At 39.9% G+C, this 18,110-nt stretch overlaps 2 protein-coding genes across 2 annotated transcripts in view; both read left to right on the forward strand.

The window, feature by feature from the left end:
- Nucleotides 1–448: 448 nt before the first annotated feature.
- On the forward strand, nucleotides 449–6,734 carry trafd1 (TRAF-type zinc finger domain containing 1). The gene is made up of 12 exons (XM_037680394.1): nucleotides 449–514; nucleotides 1,067–1,122; nucleotides 1,213–1,348; nucleotides 2,856–2,909; nucleotides 3,082–3,520; nucleotides 3,688–3,954; nucleotides 4,023–4,087; nucleotides 4,742–5,002; nucleotides 5,197–5,323; nucleotides 6,003–6,207; nucleotides 6,325–6,382; nucleotides 6,686–6,734. Exons 2-12 carry the CDS (start codon nucleotides 1,088–1,090, stop codon nucleotides 6,722–6,724), a joined length of 1,686 nt encoding a protein of 561 aa, XP_037536322.1. The 5' UTR covers nucleotides 449–514; nucleotides 1,067–1,087; the 3' UTR covers nucleotides 6,725–6,734.
- Nucleotides 6,735–11,732: 4,998 nt separating this feature from the next.
- smtnb (smoothelin b) overlaps nucleotides 11,733–18,110 on the forward strand; it is a 52,402-nt gene continuing 46,024 nt past the window's right edge. Inside the window, exon 1 of the mRNA XM_037680083.1 lies at nucleotides 11,733–12,033. Coding sequence (XP_037536011.1) covers nucleotides 11,983–12,033 — 51 coding nt within the window. The 5' untranslated portion in view covers nucleotides 11,733–11,982. The remainder of the gene's footprint in view (nucleotides 12,034–18,110) is intronic.

Raw genomic sequence — 18,110 nt, forward strand, 5'->3', positions numbered from 1 at the left:
TGTGTGTATATATATATATATATATATATATATATATATGTATGTGTATATATATATACAATGTATACTGTACATAATGTTTTGGATTTTAGAGGAACGTATTCGGAAAGCAGCTGTGTCACTCGAAACATTATCAGGTGCACCGTTTCACCTAGCCAATCAAATTCAAGCAGTGACGAAATTGAGTTATTTATGCCCTGAGTACAGATTTACAGGAAATTATTTGACCCACAAACTGTTGTAGAAATCATTACGGAGTCACATGAAGCTACATATCAACATTAAATCCAATAATTTAGATTGAATTCAACATTTAGTATTGCGATCATGTTGAACTGGACTACATTCAAGCTAATATAAACGTGTAGATACCCTGGAAGGCTGTATTTAGGGCAGAATTTATCCACTGCATGGAAGGAGGAAGTTATCCAACAGTTTTTTCTTCTTCTCAGTAGAGTTGACGTAAAGAACTTCGCTGTACTCGCAAATTAAAAATACAACAACCTGACATCAGGTAACCTCAACACGGATGTATTATATTGGCTGTGGTTGAAAGAAGATATAGTTAAATTGTCGTTCGCTTTGTTGCTCGTTTGTAAATACCATTTTACTGACTGCGCTATTTTACTAAAGCAACGGAGCTAATTGTCGCAAAACTCCATGAAGTTGCGGCAACTGTTTGTTTATTGAAATAACGAGGAATCTTTTTTGTTAATATACAGTATTTTTGTCAATTATCAATAGTTAACCTGCCTTAAAATCACCGGATGAGTCAAACGAAAGAGATGTGGTTTAGTTTCATTTATGAAGATGAGTCAGCTCGTAGTCTTTCATTCACTCAGCTGATCCACGGAGTTGTTTTTACGCACTTGATAATCAGATTAAATATTAAAGCAAACTGACGTTTCCAAACTGTTCTTAATTTGTGAATTAATTGATTTTAACAGTTCCTTTCAGCTGCGACATGCGCTTCTTGTTTGTTAGTTATAAACACATTTATCACTGTTAAACGCGAGTTTAAAACAAAATTAGCTCGGATTTGTGTCATAAATAACTTTGTTTTTAGTTCATAGAATTTTGAAGAGTCATGGGAGATGAAAACACACTGTTCTGTGGCAATTGGTAAGGATGAACCACCTACATAAGATAAATTGTATGAACATCATCACGTTCATCAAACTTTTTGTTCTCTATTTGTTGTTAATTTTTCAGCAAGCGTGACATTCCAGAGGCTAACTTCACAACCCATGAGATTCACTGTCGGAGAAACATTGCACTCTGTGATGTTTGCAAGGAGCCAGTGCCCCGCTCAGAGCTTCAGGAGCACAAGATCCAAGAGCATGCACAGGTACATCTGAACCGCAGGTCTCGCAACATATCGCCATCAAAATGTTTGACCGTCATCAACATAAATATTGTAAGATGACAAATGAGTCACTGTAAAGAATAAGTTGAAAAGCAGCCGTGCATTATGACTCTTCTAAAGTCATTCTGCAAGTTGGAGTTAGGTAGCTAGCACACCATGATACTGTTGTATTTATGTATACAAGTTTTAGTAGTGGTAAATTCTTTGAAGAGTACCTTTCCTGCCTTGCTTAATCTTTAAAAATCAACTTGAAAATGACTTTTAAACTCCTTTACTATTTTTGCCTTGACACAGGCAATGACTAGTCCTATGAATTGTTTTTCGGGGTACACAAGGAAACGAATACACTTTCAGGGTGTTCATGTATATTGTGGACATTTTTCCAACATAGTTCATGGTATGAGGTGATTTGCAGGAGCCTTTTGTTTTTACTTTCCAAACATTTTTTATGTTTTCATGCATGCATTATATTTATTATACATTCACTCAGTTCTCTTGAGTACTGTTAAATATCAGCATTTGAGCACAACAGTTTTATTGAGAGAGTGGTGGCGCAGAGGTTAGAGAAAGCGGGCCTGTGATTGGAAAGTCATCGGTTCGACTTCCCGGACCGACATCAAAATGTGGGTGGGAAAGGTGTAACACCCACACCTGTCTCCACCCTCATTTGCTCCACTCTGGGCCCTTGAGCAAGGCCCTTAACCCCACCTTCTTCCCCGGGTGCCCTATATGGCAGCTCTCTGCTCCACACAGAGGGCTGTGCTAGCTTTGAGGTCTGTGGTTGCATCAGGAAGGGCATCTGGTGTAAAAACAATTGCCAGGTTTTTGTGCGCGTTTGTTCGCTGTGGCGACCCCTGCAGAAGGGAGCAGCCGAAAGAAGAAAGAAAATTATAATAATTTAAGTGCAACAGTTTTATAGTATTTTTTTCTTAATATATATGTATTTAAATTTCTGTCTTATTTTCAGTGTTTGTGACTCAGGAGAAAAGTGGCTGTGTGCCAATTGGAGAGTTAGTGTTTTAATCTCTGCTTCCCCTGCCACATGTCCCAAACTCACTGAAAACAAACCATACGATGACAATAAAGATGGTTCTGTTCTATTTTATGTTGTAGTGTCTGTGGGCGAGACACTGAACCCCAAGTTGCCTGCAATTATCAACCCCAAGTTGCCCGCAATTTGTAAATCCGTGTGCGAGTAGGTGAATGTGGTTTGTGGTGTAAAAGTGTTTAGAGTTGTCAGAAAGACTAAAAAAAGACAACGTAAATGCAGATAGTTTACATTTTCTAGTTTCTTTATTCTTTTGTTTAACTGAGCTTCTTCAAAGGACTCCGAGTTGTAGTTTTATTGACGTAATCCATCCATCCATGTTGTAGTTTCACCAGTGACGTCTTTTTGCCAAAGGAACATATTTGCTGGAGTTTACTTTTTCAAGACTTTGTGACTCATACTCTAAACTTATTTGTTCTTCCATTTTTTTTTTAATTCCAGATTACATGCAAGTGTGGGATGAAAATTGAGAAGAATTTTCTTCATGTGCACCAGGTATACTGAAAGTTTTTTTTATTACACTTTGTTATTTAGCAGAGAGTTTTGACCAAAGCATCTTTTAGATTAGTGATTTATGTTAACTCCAGTATGTATTAAATTTATGTAGTGTGAGAACAGGTACAGAAGAGTAAAGTAAGTATCTGTTTTCAATGGTTCTTTCTTTCAGAGCTCTATGTGCTCTCAGCGTCTCGTTCCATGCCAGTACTGCGAACTGGAGCTCGTTTTCAGTCAGTCCAAAGAGCACGAGGATTATTGTGGTGCACGCACTGAGCCTTGCCCACACTGCAAAAGTAATGTGATGCTGAGAGAACAAGCAATGCATATGGTCATGTGTCAAAGCTTCACACTTCCACAAGAGAGAAACAACAGTAAAATAAGCTGCAGTCAAGCAGAAGAACCGTCTTCAGACTCATGGCTTGAAGCTCATTCCATCAGAAACCACCTGAGACGTCAAGACAAAGATCCAAAAAATAACAACATCAGTGCAGGGGAACATTCATGGTTTCCTAACTTATTTGACCCCTCAGTTTACAGCACTTCAAGTGGATGTCAGGCCTTGGCAGACAGGAAGAACACAACACCTCAGAGTACAACATTTAGTCGCTGTGAGTCTTTTTAGTATTTTCTTGATGGCAGAAAACATCAATTAGGCTTTTTATTCACGAGCATGCAAGTTTGAAAATGCTACTTAAAACTTCCCTTTTGTTAATCAGTTATCAGTAAATCTGTGCGTTCCTATTGTGAAATAGTTACGTGACTATATTCCTTTTAGTCCTGGAGCAGAATGATTTTCTGCATGGTGACAGCGGAGCGTGGCCGCTCAGCAACCACACAGTGGATGAGGATTCATCAGGCCTCGACTACATGTTGGCTCTCAGCCTTCAGGGTGATGGAGAACCGATCCCTGAAGGTGCAGAGGGAAACATGTGGAAGGGTTTATGGGACCAAAAGGTTGAGAACACATCTGTAACGTCTTCACTTCACCCAAACTTCACAGGAAGGATGAACACAAGTGCTGACCAGGATGAGAGTCAAACAGGTAAAACACTAAAGGTTACAACACATAATGCTATTCTGCTGTAAGTTTATTGTTTAACTGTTTTCTAGATACCATGCTGCCGTGTGAATTCTGCGAGGAGCTGTTTCCTGAGGAAGACCTTATTTTGCATCAGGTTTGAGAAACTTTTTTTTAACACACTTGAGCTCAACATTCTGAACCTCAATAATGTTTTCTTTGTGTGAACCAGCTAACAACAAAACAGCTCATCTACTAACACTCTCTTCAACATAAAACCTGATGTGATAAACAGGAAAGTGTTAAAATATATTTACAGTATAAGTTTTTGTCAGACTTCAGTCAGGCCAGCATTTTATTTATTTTTTTACATTTGAACAAAAGATCACAAACAATCTAAACATGTTTAACCCAGTAATAATACATTTAATTTATACATTTAGTTTAATTTATAACAACCAGAAGTGGACAGTTTGACATGAGCTCAGAAATTAGAAACTAAAATTGTTGTTGTTCTTGGACTGTTCATTTTTATTTCAACACATTTTGGCTTTCTAAATTTTACAGTTCACATTAATAATAATAAACCCAATTTTTGGTCAAATAAAAGCACCAATATTTTTCCCTGTTTAATAAATAAAAACTTAAAACAACTGAAACTGAACAGACACTGCGCTTCAGCTTACCTGCTAACTTCAGCTGTGAATTTAAGATTTATTTCATCTTTCTTTGTGTAAAATTCCAGTTTAAGATTAAAGCACAACGTGTTAAACGTGTTTTTAATCAGATGTTAATCTTTTCCTTGTTTCAGACTGGATGCAGTCCAGCCTCTGCCTTTGCATCTTTTAGCAAACAGTCATCTTCTCTACCTAAAAAAGAAGAGATCGCCCAGAATGTATCTGGGCCAGTCCAAAGCATTCCCAACACTCTTCTGTCCAACAGTCCCACCTTCCCTCGGTCCGTCTCTCCAGACTCTTACCGTTCACCTGCCAGTCCTCTAGAGGGTGATACGCTCATCCCATGTGAGTTCTGTGGCGTCGCTCTGGAGGAAGCTGTTGTCTTTCACCATCAGGTAAGTGGGCCAATCCAGTAATGAGGTCAACCGAAACCAAACTCATCCCAGTAACTGTGAGGTACTCTTGAGTTAAACAAAAGTCAGATTTACTTCTCTTGACGTGAAAACTCTACATGTGCATGATTTGAGTTTTGTTACATCCTAGTGATTGTATGTTTCTGTCTTTTTTAAAATGTTTTTGTAATACCTAGGACAAATGTGACATGCACCCTGAGACTGCCCACCAACTGAATAACGGAGCATCCATCAAAAAATGTACTGCAAATAACCCCTTTGGAGACATATCTCCGGATTTCCAGAGAAGAAGAAAGCACCAAGGTCACATTTAAAATTACAATGATTACTATAAAATATATGTAGGTTATGACATGTGCAGTCTAATTCTAATCTATAATAAATACATTATTTAATTGGGAACAGTTGTCGTTTGAATAAAAACACTCGGTGTACAACAGCTGTTTAACGTTTTAACACAAGAAATAAGAAACGGAGTTGTTATACGACTATTCTGGGGGTAGTTCTTAACCATCTTTTAGTTTTGTTTTGAACTCTTAAACGTGTTTTTATGGTTTGTGTACTTTTGCGAAATTCACTATATTTTGCAGCTCAGTAAGAAATGTCCTCATCAAGAAAGAGTGTTTCTTTGTGTCGAGACAAAATGCACCAGTGATAAACCAAAACTTGGCAACTTAACATCAGTGCTTTCTGCTTTTGTTTAGCGTTTCCAATAAGTTATTTTTTATAAAATTTGATCCACAAAAATCAGTTTTTTTTTTTGTTTTTTTTTTACAAAAAGATCTGAAATGCATCAAAACAAAAACTGCAGAAATTTCCTCCATGACTTCTAATTCTACTTTAAACCCTTACAATGCATGTTTATCCAGTTATTTACAGTTTATTTGGGTAAAATATTAGTTAATTTATCATCCCAAGGTTAATAGTTTATTTTTATTTTAATCTGTGATTGCTCATGTTTTTTCATGTGACCTTTTTATAGCTGACGTCTTGGAGGAAGCTTTCTGGACCACAGGACCCAGACCAGACTTAGGAGCATGGCAGACAGACTTTGGAGCTACAGATTTAAGGAAAACGTCCGACAGCGACGTGTCGTTAAAACCCAGAGCTCAGCAGGACACAGAAGCAGGAGGAGCTCGTTTCTTTTTCTGTGACACGGAGGCGCCTGGTTCTGCATCGCTAAAAGGGTAAAAACAGGGATCACATCAAAGAACATGCTTCTTAATGCAGTTGTTGTTTAGGCTCTTCCTCTAATTTTTAATTTGGTGAAGATTTATGTGTGCTTTGATTTGTTTGTCTGCCAGACGTCATGATGCAGAAAACAAAGAAGAAAGAGGGACCAGAAGAACTCAATTAACAAAGGTTTATTTAATTACTCAGTCCTTTATAAAACATGTTTTCCTCATGGTTTGTTGTTGTAGAAGTTTCCAAGCTTTAAAAGTTCACAATAATTTACAGGAAATTGTTTAAAAGCAGCTTTGCACTCTATATAAATTTGTATTATTTTTTAACACTAAATAGCCATAGAAAATGGCAAAATATTACATATTTGCAAAAATGAAAGCACTAACTTGGCAGTGAGAATGTTTTAATAATCAAAACTCTTTAAAGTGGACTGCTGCGGGTTTTATTTTGTGTAAAATCTTTTTGTTGTTGTTGTTGCAGTTACCGAAGAAGCAGAATGATGAGCAGCAGGAAGAGTGAGAGCCGGATCTTCAAGAGAAATAAATAATCTTCCATCTCTGCTTTTTATGGACTTTGCACATTTTTAAATGAAATTATACGTGCCTGTGGCAAGTTGAATATCTTGCAGTTTATATAGATTTGTACTACTAATGTCTAAGCTGGTTTTAAACTTGCATGTTCTGCTTAGTTTCCAGCTTCAGCCCTGTCTGAACTGAAGTTATAAGACAGATTATATTCATGTTTATTAGTTGGTGTCTTTAAGTGAAAGACTCGTCTCTGAAATCACTATAAATGTCTAAACTGATTTGGTGAGTTTCATTCTTGCCTTACTGGTTCCACAGACACGTTGTCTTTGTCGATTTTCCTTCAGATTATCCCTTTGTTCTTTTTTAAGGTTTTGGCATTTTTTATTTTAGTTTTTCCAAAAAGCACACTGATATAATATTTTGGGTTTTTTTTCAAAGGGGGGGGGGGGGGGGGGTTTAAAAAACAAATTTATTAAAGTTTTGTGTCTTTGATTTTTTTTGTTTGTTTAAACTTACACATAAAAAAGCATTTTTTATTTTTATTTTGAACTATTATGCATCTTGACTGTTTTCTGTAACAATGTAATAATGTTTTAATTCTTTCTTTTTTAACACTTAACTTTTAGATTGTTTTTGTATTTTTTGTATTGAGGTGACGTTAAAGCACAGTGTCTCCTGTGATGTACTTTAAGATGAGTCAGAAGTTTAGATGTTTGTTAAATTTAGTTTTTAAGACATTAGAAATCCCTATAAAATGGGCAGCAGCAGCTGGTTGAGCTCTTGTTGCAGCTGAACTGTGAGAACACTTTTGTTGGCATTTGGGCACTCAGTTGTTTTTCTGTTGAACAACTAATGTGGGGCTTTTGTCTTATGTGGTAATTAAATGTTTTAATGAGGGTAATTATAGTTTTGTCTGATCTTTTTAAAATCTTTTTACATCAGTTCCACCTGATTGAATTGGTTAAATCACAAAACTGGAAAAAAAAAATCTTAGTTTAAAACTTTGGCATGAGAGGCAGCAGGTGATGTGCATTCAGCATATCAGCTCACTGCAATATGCTTATGGTTACGCACTATAACCAAAGCCACAACAGTTTGAATGACTTTTACATTAAAACACACAAAACATATTTACCTGTCGGTGTATGTGGATGAAAAAAAATACTGCTTCAAATCAGACGAGATCCAGTCTGTTGGAATTACAGTGATGGTTCTTCTTTCGGCTTTTCCCTCTTCAGGGGTCACCACAGCGAGTTATCCTCCATCTCACTCTGTCCTCTGCATCCTCTGTCCTCACTCCCAACTACCTCCATGTCCTCTCTAACTGCATCCATATCTCTCCTCTTTTTCTTTTTCCTGGCAGCTGCATTTCTAACATCCTTCTACCAATATACCCACTGTCCCTCCTCTGGACATGTCCAAACCATCTCAGTCTGGTCTCTCTAACTTTATTTTCCAGTTGTTCAACCTGTTTTGTACCTGTGATGATCTCATTCTTAATCTTATCCAGCCTTGTCACTCCTAAGGAGAACCTCAACATCTTCATTTCTTCTACTTCTTTCTCCTGTCTTTTTGTCAATACCACTCTCTCCAGACCATACAATATAGCTGGTCTCACCACTGTCTTGTAAACTTTTCCTTTGACCTTTACTGACACCCTTTTTTCGAATATTACTTCTGAAACTTCTCCATCCTGCCTGGACTCTCTTTTTCACCTCTTTACCACATTCCCCATTTTCTTGGGACAGTTGACATCAAGCATTTGAAGACCTGCACCTTTGTGACCTCTGCTCCTTGTAGCCTCACTGTTCCACCTGTCTCCCTCTCGTTCACACACATTTTCTCTGTTTTACTAACTGACTTTCATTCCTCTTCTTTCAAGTGCATACCTCCACCTCTCCCAAGTTTTCTTCATGTTCCCTGTTCTCATAACAGATCACAATGTCATCTGCAAACATCAAATTCCGTGAGGATTCCTGTCTGACCTCATCTGTTAGTCAGTCCATCACCAGAGCAAACAAGAAGGGGCTCAGAGCTGATCCTTGATGCACTCCCACCTCCACCTTGAATAATAAATGTGTTTTGTGTTGTCATTGTATGTTCCCAATACAATGATGAAATTGACTCTGCTTTTAACCCATCCACGACCAGATGGAGCAGTGGGTAGCTGTGGAAAGCCCCGGTGAGCAAATGGGGATGTGTCCTGCTCAGAAACTCCATGAGATGTGCAAGATGTGAAGCTGTCTGTCACTCCTACAGCACATCTCACCACTGTCCTGCTGCCCTCATACATGTCTTGTACCATTCTAACATACTTCTCTGCCACTCCAGATTTCCTCATGCAATACAACACCTCCTCCCTTAGCACCCTGTCATGTGCTTTTTTTTTTTAAAGACACAATGGAGTTCTTTCTGACCCTCTCCGTACTTCTCCATCAGCATCCTCAAAGCAAAGATGGCATCTGTAGAGCTCTTTCTTGGCAGGAAACCATACTGCTCACAAATAGTCACCTCTCGTCTAAGTCTTGCTTCCACAATTCTCTCCATCTTCACTGTCTGACTCATCAACTTAATTCCCCTGTAGTAGTTACAACTCTGTATATCACCCTTGTTCTTAAAAATGAGGACCAGCACACTTCTTCTCCATTCCTCAGGCATTTTCTCACCCTGAAATGTGCCACTGAATATTTGAGTCATAAACCTCACTGTCATCTCCAAGACATTTCCAAACCTCCACTGGTATGTCATCAGGTCCTACTGCTTTTCCCTTCTTCATTATTTTTAGAGCTTTCCAAACTTCACCCTCACTAATCTTTCCCACTTCCTGGTCCTAAAAGTCTATAACCTCTACTTTCCATTTCATTCTCTTCATTCATTAGTTCCTCAAAGTACTCCTTCCATTTTCCCGTCACACTCTCCTCACTTGTTAAAACATTACTATTCCTATCTTTCCCAAGCCTATCCTGTTGCACATCCTTTCCAGCCTGATCGCTCCGTCTTGCCAATCGGTACAAGTCCTTCTCGCCCTCTTTAGTGTCCAGTCTCCCATACAACTCATCATATGCCTTCTGCTTTGCTTTAGCTACCTCCCTCTTTACTCTGTCACCTCTTTCCCGTCTCCTCTCTTCAGTCCTCTCACTGTCATATTTCTTCTCCTGAACTCTGAATTCAGCTGAGCTGAGAGGAACATAAAAGCAAGCAGATAACATGACCTGTGGCTTTTTTCTGTGACTGGTTTTCATGTGTATATGTGATATATGTATAATGTATTTATGTAACCTCTCCTGAAGTCTGACCCTGCAAGTATAAATACCGGTCAAATTTTTCCCCCTGCCATTGAGTGTGGTTATTTTGGGTAAACACTAGTGAGAGAGATTTTCTTCATCACTTATCTTTTCTCTGTCCAGATGACACAACTTCCTTGTCTCTCTATTTACTGTTGCTGTAGAAGCTCAGTCATTTATTTGGACGCTTTTTCTTACCACCCAGACCCTTTAACAGCTCCTCTCTGACCTCACAATATTCTTCCTTCTTCAGCATCCACCATGTGGTCTTCTTCTCTGATTTTACTCTTTTTCTCTTCTTCACAACAACGGTCATTCTACACACAACCATCCAATGCTGTCTGGCCATACTCTCCCCATGCCACAATCTTACAGTCTCCGATCTCCCTCAGGTTTCCTCTCAACACAGAATGTAGTCTACCTGCGTACTCCTTCCTCCACTCTTAGGTCACTCTATATTCCTCCCTTTTAAGTTTTGACTGCCATTTCTAATCTCTTGGCAAAATCCATCACCATCTGTCTTTCCAGGTTTCTTTCCTTGACACCAAACCTACCCATCACTTTCTCATCTCCTCTGTTTCTTTCACCAACATGTCCATTCAGGTCTGCTCTGATCAACACTCTCTCCTCCCTGGGAATACTCTCTATCATTTCATCCATATCCTTCCAAAATTTACACACATACAAGCTGTAGAGCATAACCACTGACAACATTTAGCGTCAGACCTTCTACTTCTACCTTCTGACATACCACCCTATCTGATCAACACTTTTTTCACCTCTTCTACATTCTTTGCTAACTCCTCCTTCAAAACCACCCATTTCTCTTTCTATTCACACTATGATAAAACAGTTTAAACCCTCTCCAATGCTGTGAGCCTTGCTGCCCTTCCACTTGGCCTCTTGGACACATAAAACATCTACCTTCCTTCTCTGCATCGTCAGCCAGCTTTACCTTTGTCTGTCATTGTCTCCACATTTAGAGTTGCAACCCTCAGTCCTACATTCTTGACTTTTCTCTTCTCCCTTTGTCACCTGACATGTTTACCCCCTTGTGGTCTTCGATTAACAGTAGCAATTTCTGCCGCCACCCTGTTTGTCAACAGCACGGGTGGCAATCAACCAGGTACGGTATCGCTTAGATCACATGTGTCAAACTCGAGGCCCGGGGGCCACATGTGGCCCTCATTGACATCTTGTCTGGCCCACAAGATGATGTGAAACATAAAATGCTTCTATCTCTTGAATTTGTTTCAATAATCTTTGATTATGATGTCAAAAACACAACAGAGAACATCAAATGAGACCAATCAAACTCTTGCTGAGGAACCTGTTGGGTGTCTGATTTGAGCTAACGTAGTTTCTGAAATTGGTCCTTAGTTTGAGAAAGGTTTTAATTTTGGCCCCCTTTTGTAAGTGAGTTTGACACCCCTGGCTTAGATGAACTTGCATATTTTTGGCAAAAGTGTAATGAATTTTAAAAGACGTGTGTATGTCTGAACACGCTAACATCTGATTGCATGAAGTTCAATACAGTTAATAACACTAATTGAAATAATACTCTTATGAAGGTCCACAAGCTTAGTGGCACTAATCGCCCTCTATACATACATGGACGTTGTTTCGCGAGCTCCCACACAGCGGCGCGTTTGGAATGAACGCCGAGAGAGGCCGCCGCCGAGCCACGGAGGGGGCGGAGCTACAACTTTCAGTGGGAACAGCTCAGTTCAAAAAGCTGCCAACGTCTCCTCCTGTGAACGTTGGTCTCGTTTCAGCTTTCTCTGACGAGCAAACACGAAAAACATGCTCCTCACCGGCGGGACGCCAGCTTAAACGCTCTGAACCAAAGAGGTAGGAGGCGGCGGGAGAAAGGAGAGAATCTCAAGAGACCAAACGACTCGTGCAGGTGGTGCTGACCCGCTCATCCATCCCAGAACCTCACCTGAGCCCGACGAGGCAGCTAAAGATGTCCCTGGAGAGTTACTCCGCGCTGGACGAGCCCTCTCTCCGAGCCCTGGTGAGTGAATGAATGAAGACACTTTACTGACACCAGCCTACACCACAATCTGACCCACAACCTGTTCATTACTAAATTACATAAATAATTATAAGGAAAAGGGTCTGAATCCCTTCTCTGGTAGCTTCTCCTTTAATTAACTTACCTGAGAGGCAGGTAAGGATGCAGAGCATTAAGGATAATCCTGGTGGAACATACACACACACGCACACACACGCACACACACACGCACACACACAGCTTTACTTGCTGTCTGCACAGTAAATCCTCTGTCTCAATACAAAAGGTGGAAATAAAGTATCCGAGTTGCTGCCCACAAGTACTGTGACTGAAATGTGAGCAGTATTTACCTTGGCTATTTATTTTTTATACTTTATACCAAAAGTAACAAATTATCATGTTTACAACCTGTGCACACAATTTCATTCCACCACATGTACCACACGTGGTATGTATGCCAAATAAAGAACCTTGAATCCTTGAATGTTTCTTAGAGGATGTTCTAGTAAACGACTGTTGGTTTGTTTAATCAAATAGAAGTGTAGGAATGAATAATAGCTGACGTGCATTGCCGTTCGTATCAGCTGCAGGAGGTGTCACTCTTTTGGATCAGCACTCCTCATGTAGCAGGAAGTCTGCAAACTGTCCCACTTGCTGCCTATTAGTCACATCAGTCGCGTCCTGAGGCAGAAGATGGTGACGTGTTGACATGAAATCACAAAAGCCCAGACACATTTACGACGATCCGTGAGTCATCCCGTCCTCATTCAGACATTTATATTTGGATGGCTTGAATCACAGTTGCATAAACGCAATTAAAGCTTGTGAACACATCTGTTTTGTTTCTTTCACTTATATTGGCTAATCTTACAGCGTGTCTGTGGAAAACTTGTTGGTGATAGTGTTATTATTAATGTAGAACTTTATACTGAGATCCATCCATCCATTATTTTTACCCACTTCTTCCTTTTCGGTTCATGGGGGTCACTGTGCGAGAGGTGGGGGACACCCTGGACAGGTCTCCAGTCCATCACAGGGACACGTAGAGACAAACGAGACAAACATTCACTCTCTCATTCACACCTAGAGACAATTAGAGTTACCAGTCAGCCTAACATGCATGTTTTTGGACTGTGGGAGGAAACTGGAGTAACCGTAGAAAACATGCACAAAGAGAACATGCAAACTCCGTCCATAATGGCCCCCCGGCCGGGATTTTCTCCGGCAACCTTTTCACAGAGAGGTAACAACTCTACCAAATGAGCCACCGTGCCACTCCATACTGAGGTCGTTAAAAAAAAAAAAAAAGAATCTGTACCTTTTTTTTTTTTTATTTGTGGAAAGGTTATGAGCAATTATTATCTTACCTGCTGTAGATAGATCTTTGCACCGCCTCAGATTGGAGAAAAAAGTTTGAACCAACCAGACAGCTAGTCCAGGCAGGACCAAGACCAGAGTGCATAACTTCGCATGTTAAAGGCTACTTTTCCTGCTTTTTTAAAATAAAAATAAAAAAATTTTTCAGCGTTTTGTTTTTGGTCCCATTGTAGCCTGCAGAAATGGACGTGATGATCACATTCTATGGTGACTCCAAACTGTGAAACATGGTGCACAAGTGTTGTTTTCCAATGACCAATAAAAGTCGCAACCTTTGCCATTTTCAGGTTCAGTCGAGACTCGGACCTTGCTCACCTGGCGGCGTTCTTAACGGCAGCTCTTTCCCCTCAGGGTGGACACGTGTTGTCAGCCTACGAACAGTGTGGCTCTCCTCAACGCTATTTTCTCCTTTAGCTTCATAAAAGTCAAATGTTTCCAAACGCTGTCTTTTAATGCAGAAGGTGCCGTTCAGCGCCTCCTTCTCCGTCTCCTGTGTGGAAAAACGGTCCAGTGCTGCACCTCCTGCAGTTCCTCCTTTTACATCAATGCAACTTTATTAACATTAAACAAATGACTCTTTAAAATTTAAAATCCATTCTAGTTGTTGACACATCAATCTGGACTGAATTAAACTTTGTTCACATGGAGGTCGTTCGAGGAGCCGATACAACAAATCCAATGTTAGTTCATAGATTTTTCCATAAAAGTCTTATTTCAGAGCAGCACGTAGATTTAACTTGTTTTCTAAAGAAGCTGCACTTTGGAAAAGAAGTTTGGGTTTTATCTCTTTAAAGATGTAAACGGCCAACAACGAGCGGGTTCATTTTGGAACCAGACATGGCAGAAGTGGGACGATGACCTGCGCGACGCCGTTTAAACTGCGTTTACTGCTTCCCCCAAAGAGTGGGAACGTCTGGACGAACTGCTGACGGCTCCTTCTCATAAATCACAGAGAGGACAAACGTTTACAAGCGACGTCCACAGCAGAGCATTGTTTTCCCATCAGGACTGGGCTTTATTTTTCCTTGAATTATTGGGCCATTTTATTAGTTTGAGGAGCAGAGCAGGAAAGAAGGAGTTGAACTAAAAGTGGAGCACTTAACCGGCTTTTGAAGATGCATGAGGACGTCTCGAGTCTTTTCTTTTAACAAAACTTTGGTTTTAAGACTTTTAAATCCAGGTCATTGAGTCAGAAAGTGTCCCTTCTCAATTTGGCATCACATTAAACTTGATTTTGCAGAGCGAATGTCAGATTCGTCCTGCAGTCTGTATCCTGCAGGGACTCGCAGTTTGTCCACGAGCTGCAGAAATAAGTGCAGACGCTGGAATTCAGGTGTTTTATCTTCATGTGGCTCCCCATTGTCCCGCCCGCTACTGAGCCGGACTCGAAATGTCCCGCCTGTCCCGAGCTCTAAGGTCACGAAGATCCCACACTTTCACTGGTGATGTCTGCAGTGACTCCGGTGTCGGAGTTTTCCACTGTGAACTTTTCAGAGGAAACAAACGGTTGACACGAGGTTGGGACGAAGCTGAACACAAAGCACTTCATTATGTGGGTGTTGTTTTTGCTCAGAGAAAGCTGTAACTTGTTTTTCAGGACACTAGTAAAAAATAATGGACATTTGGAGAGGCTGATGGAGCGGAGGGGCCGGGTAACGAGCCTTGTGCTGCTCTTAATGAACTTAGCAGTCAGAAGGTCATATGGCGGCCTCCTTAACTCTGCTAATCCCGTCCCTTCTTCTAGTCGGAGCCCGAACACCCTTTTTATTTTGCCTGTTTAATCCCTCGCCATGGCAACCGGGACGAGCATTTTCTGTTCTCCTGACATTTATTTATACATTCACGGCAATAATTAGATGCAGTAGTTTGTGCAGTGTGTGGGGTGGGGGATGGGGGGGGGGGATGTAGAGGAGCTGTAACGACCTGAACCTCAGTCAGAAAACGGATGAGATGATTTGGAGTTTGGAGGGTTATCGGCTGAATCTGCGTCAGACCTGCAGGACTGGTTCTGGCTGTGAGACAGGTGCTACTTAAACCAGAATAAGACTCGACCTTGGTGTCTGTTCACCTTAATTATCCTGTATCTCAGGGCTATTCAACTGGTGGCCCGGGGGCCAAGTCAGGCCCATGGATGAACTCGGTTTGGCCCATTTTAAATAAAACTATAGATTTTAAACTGTAAAACAAACTTAATAATCACAGTGTCTGCTGGATGTCCGGCCCCTGAGCTTTTGGCTTTCAGTAACTGTGCCCCCCCCCCTGAGCAGTTTAGTTGAACAGCCCTGCTGTATCTGAAAAGGTCCAAACGTAACCTCGACGTGTCGCACGACTTCTGTTTGTGTTCGTCTTCATGTGAACGGTTGATTGCGGCTGGTTGTCTCAGACTTCCCTGTCCTGTGGCTGTCATGTCTCCCTGCTGAGCAGCAGACATTCACACGTGTTTAAAATGGGACACTTTTCATTCGAAAGCCTGATAAATGCGCCCCCCCCGGGTCTTTGTTTGGCAACTCTCCAAACTCTTTTGTGCGTTGACAAGAGCTCTACAGTTACAGTCTGCGACAGTTTATTTTTGTGGGGTTTAGATTCACCTAACGCTCAACACGCTGGAGCAGAATGATGAGATAAATTAGGAAAATGGTGCTAAATTACAGAGTTATTGTCTGGAACATGCTCAGGTACAACAGCAGTGTGTTTTAAATGGTCTAAAAGTAAAAGTCTTATTTTTTTTACATAGTTTTTGGTACGACTTCATATGTCACTACAAAAAACTTTTTCTTGAAACTAAGTTGATGCAAATTTCCCTTTGTAAATACAATAATTTTTCCTAATTATAATGTTTTTTTGCTGATGATCTCTGTTTTGGGTTTGTGAACTTACTGGACTTTCTGTTGACCTCAAAGCCTCCATCACTGGGCTGTAACTGTTGGCGACTAGTTGGAGCCACTAAATTGCAAGAAAATGCACAAATTTTCACTTAGAATCACAACGAATGAGACGTTTGCACAGACTTCTGACAAAATGTGGGCCAACATTTGGCAGGTTCAAAATTCCTGAAACAAGAAGACAAGGTGCTGTGAAACTAAACCTCCCCACGAATGTTTGGAGATATTTTTGAGACTCCCACACAACAGCCACCCAGCGACATGCTGGATTCTGTGTTTCATTTTGAGTTATTTTTCACGTGGTAATTCTAACAAAATTAATCAAAGAACGCTAGGCATTTTATTTTATTAATTTTTGCCCCCGAATCTTTATTAAAAAAGAGGCTGTACTAGTGGTTAGTGCTTCAGAGAGGAAAAATGCAGTATTCTTTAAACGTAGCCAATTACGTCATGCTCACAGTTTCTGTCAAATTGCTTATAACAATAATAATTAAGGATGCACGGTATTATCAGCATGGCATCGTTATCTGCCGATATTAGCGATAAAATTAAATATCGGGAGAGAGAGAGAGAGAGAGAGATTTTAGTATGACTGTTTGAGTGTTATCATTGTGTTAGAGAGAGTAAATGTCATGAATAAGTAAATGTCATGAATAAATTTGACTCTAAACAATCCAAGTTGATGTGTTTCATCAGTTTCTGCCCCTTTTTGGCATCTGCATTTGGTAGCAGGCCAAATAGATAAAGACCATGCAGAATAATGTTGTATTTTAATTCTACAACAGAGTAAGTAGTCTCTGTAAGTACTGTAAGTCTAGGAAATTAAATATCGTATTGATATTGGTTATCGGCCAAATAAGTTTTTAACCTATTAGCATATTGGATATCAGCCAAAAATCCAATATTGTGCATCCCTAATAATAATTATTAATATTTTTTAATGTTGGCAAGAATAAAATCAAGAAGCAGTTTTTATTAGCTTCACATTGAGGGGAAATAGTTTTCTGTAAACAGAAATTTAAAAACGTATCTCCACTGCTGCTTCTGTCAGCAAAAAACCCAAATAAAAGAGCAGGAAGCAGAAAGACAAGAAGGCCCACGTTTGTTACATTTAAATGGAGACTTTTGTTTCTGGATTCTGAGATAAGTAGCTGTCCATATGGTCCCTCTGAATGAGACAAGAAAAGAAAAGCTGTGGGTTTGTGATGATAAACTTATTTTTGGAATTTAAATGAGTCAATCAGAGTGATACTAACAAAACTGTAGAGTAATTTGAGGAAAGATGCACCTGCGTGGCTATTTTCAGAAGTTATTTACCAAAATCTTAAATGTGAGAAATATTAGTCTGTGGATTTTTTACAATGTGGTTGTGCATTTATTTTTAACCATGTAAAACAGACTGAACTCCTTATTTCTGTCAGTCCTGGACTGCTGAGAATAAACTGATTAAATATTTTTCATGCTGTCATGTATGTTGTTTGCAGTGTTTTCTTTATGCTTTAAGATAAATAAACATGCATTTTTAAATTTATAAACCATCAAAAACTCATAACTTCTTGCATTTGTTGCTACTGCCTTCCAGCCATCTTTTGTGATAGCGTGAGCTCATCTTGAACATTTTTGTACTTCTGCCAGGATGCACAGTTAAGATGTGATGTGTTTCCACAGCAAGAATAATTCTGATGATCTGCATTTCCTTATGGGAAAAATAAGATCACAGGAAAAAAGTTATATAGAGTTGGAAAATGTGCTCACATCGGATGTGTCTCGTCTTGCTTGTTTCTGTTTGAGAGTTTCCGCCTCTGACTGGTAATCCAC

This window comes from Nematolebias whitei, chromosome 8 (genome assembly GCF_014905685.2).
Source record: "Nematolebias whitei isolate Nwh7 chromosome 8, NemWhi1, whole genome shotgun sequence".
Classification (NCBI taxonomy): domain Eukaryota; kingdom Metazoa; phylum Chordata; class Actinopteri; order Cyprinodontiformes; family Rivulidae; genus Nematolebias; species Nematolebias whitei.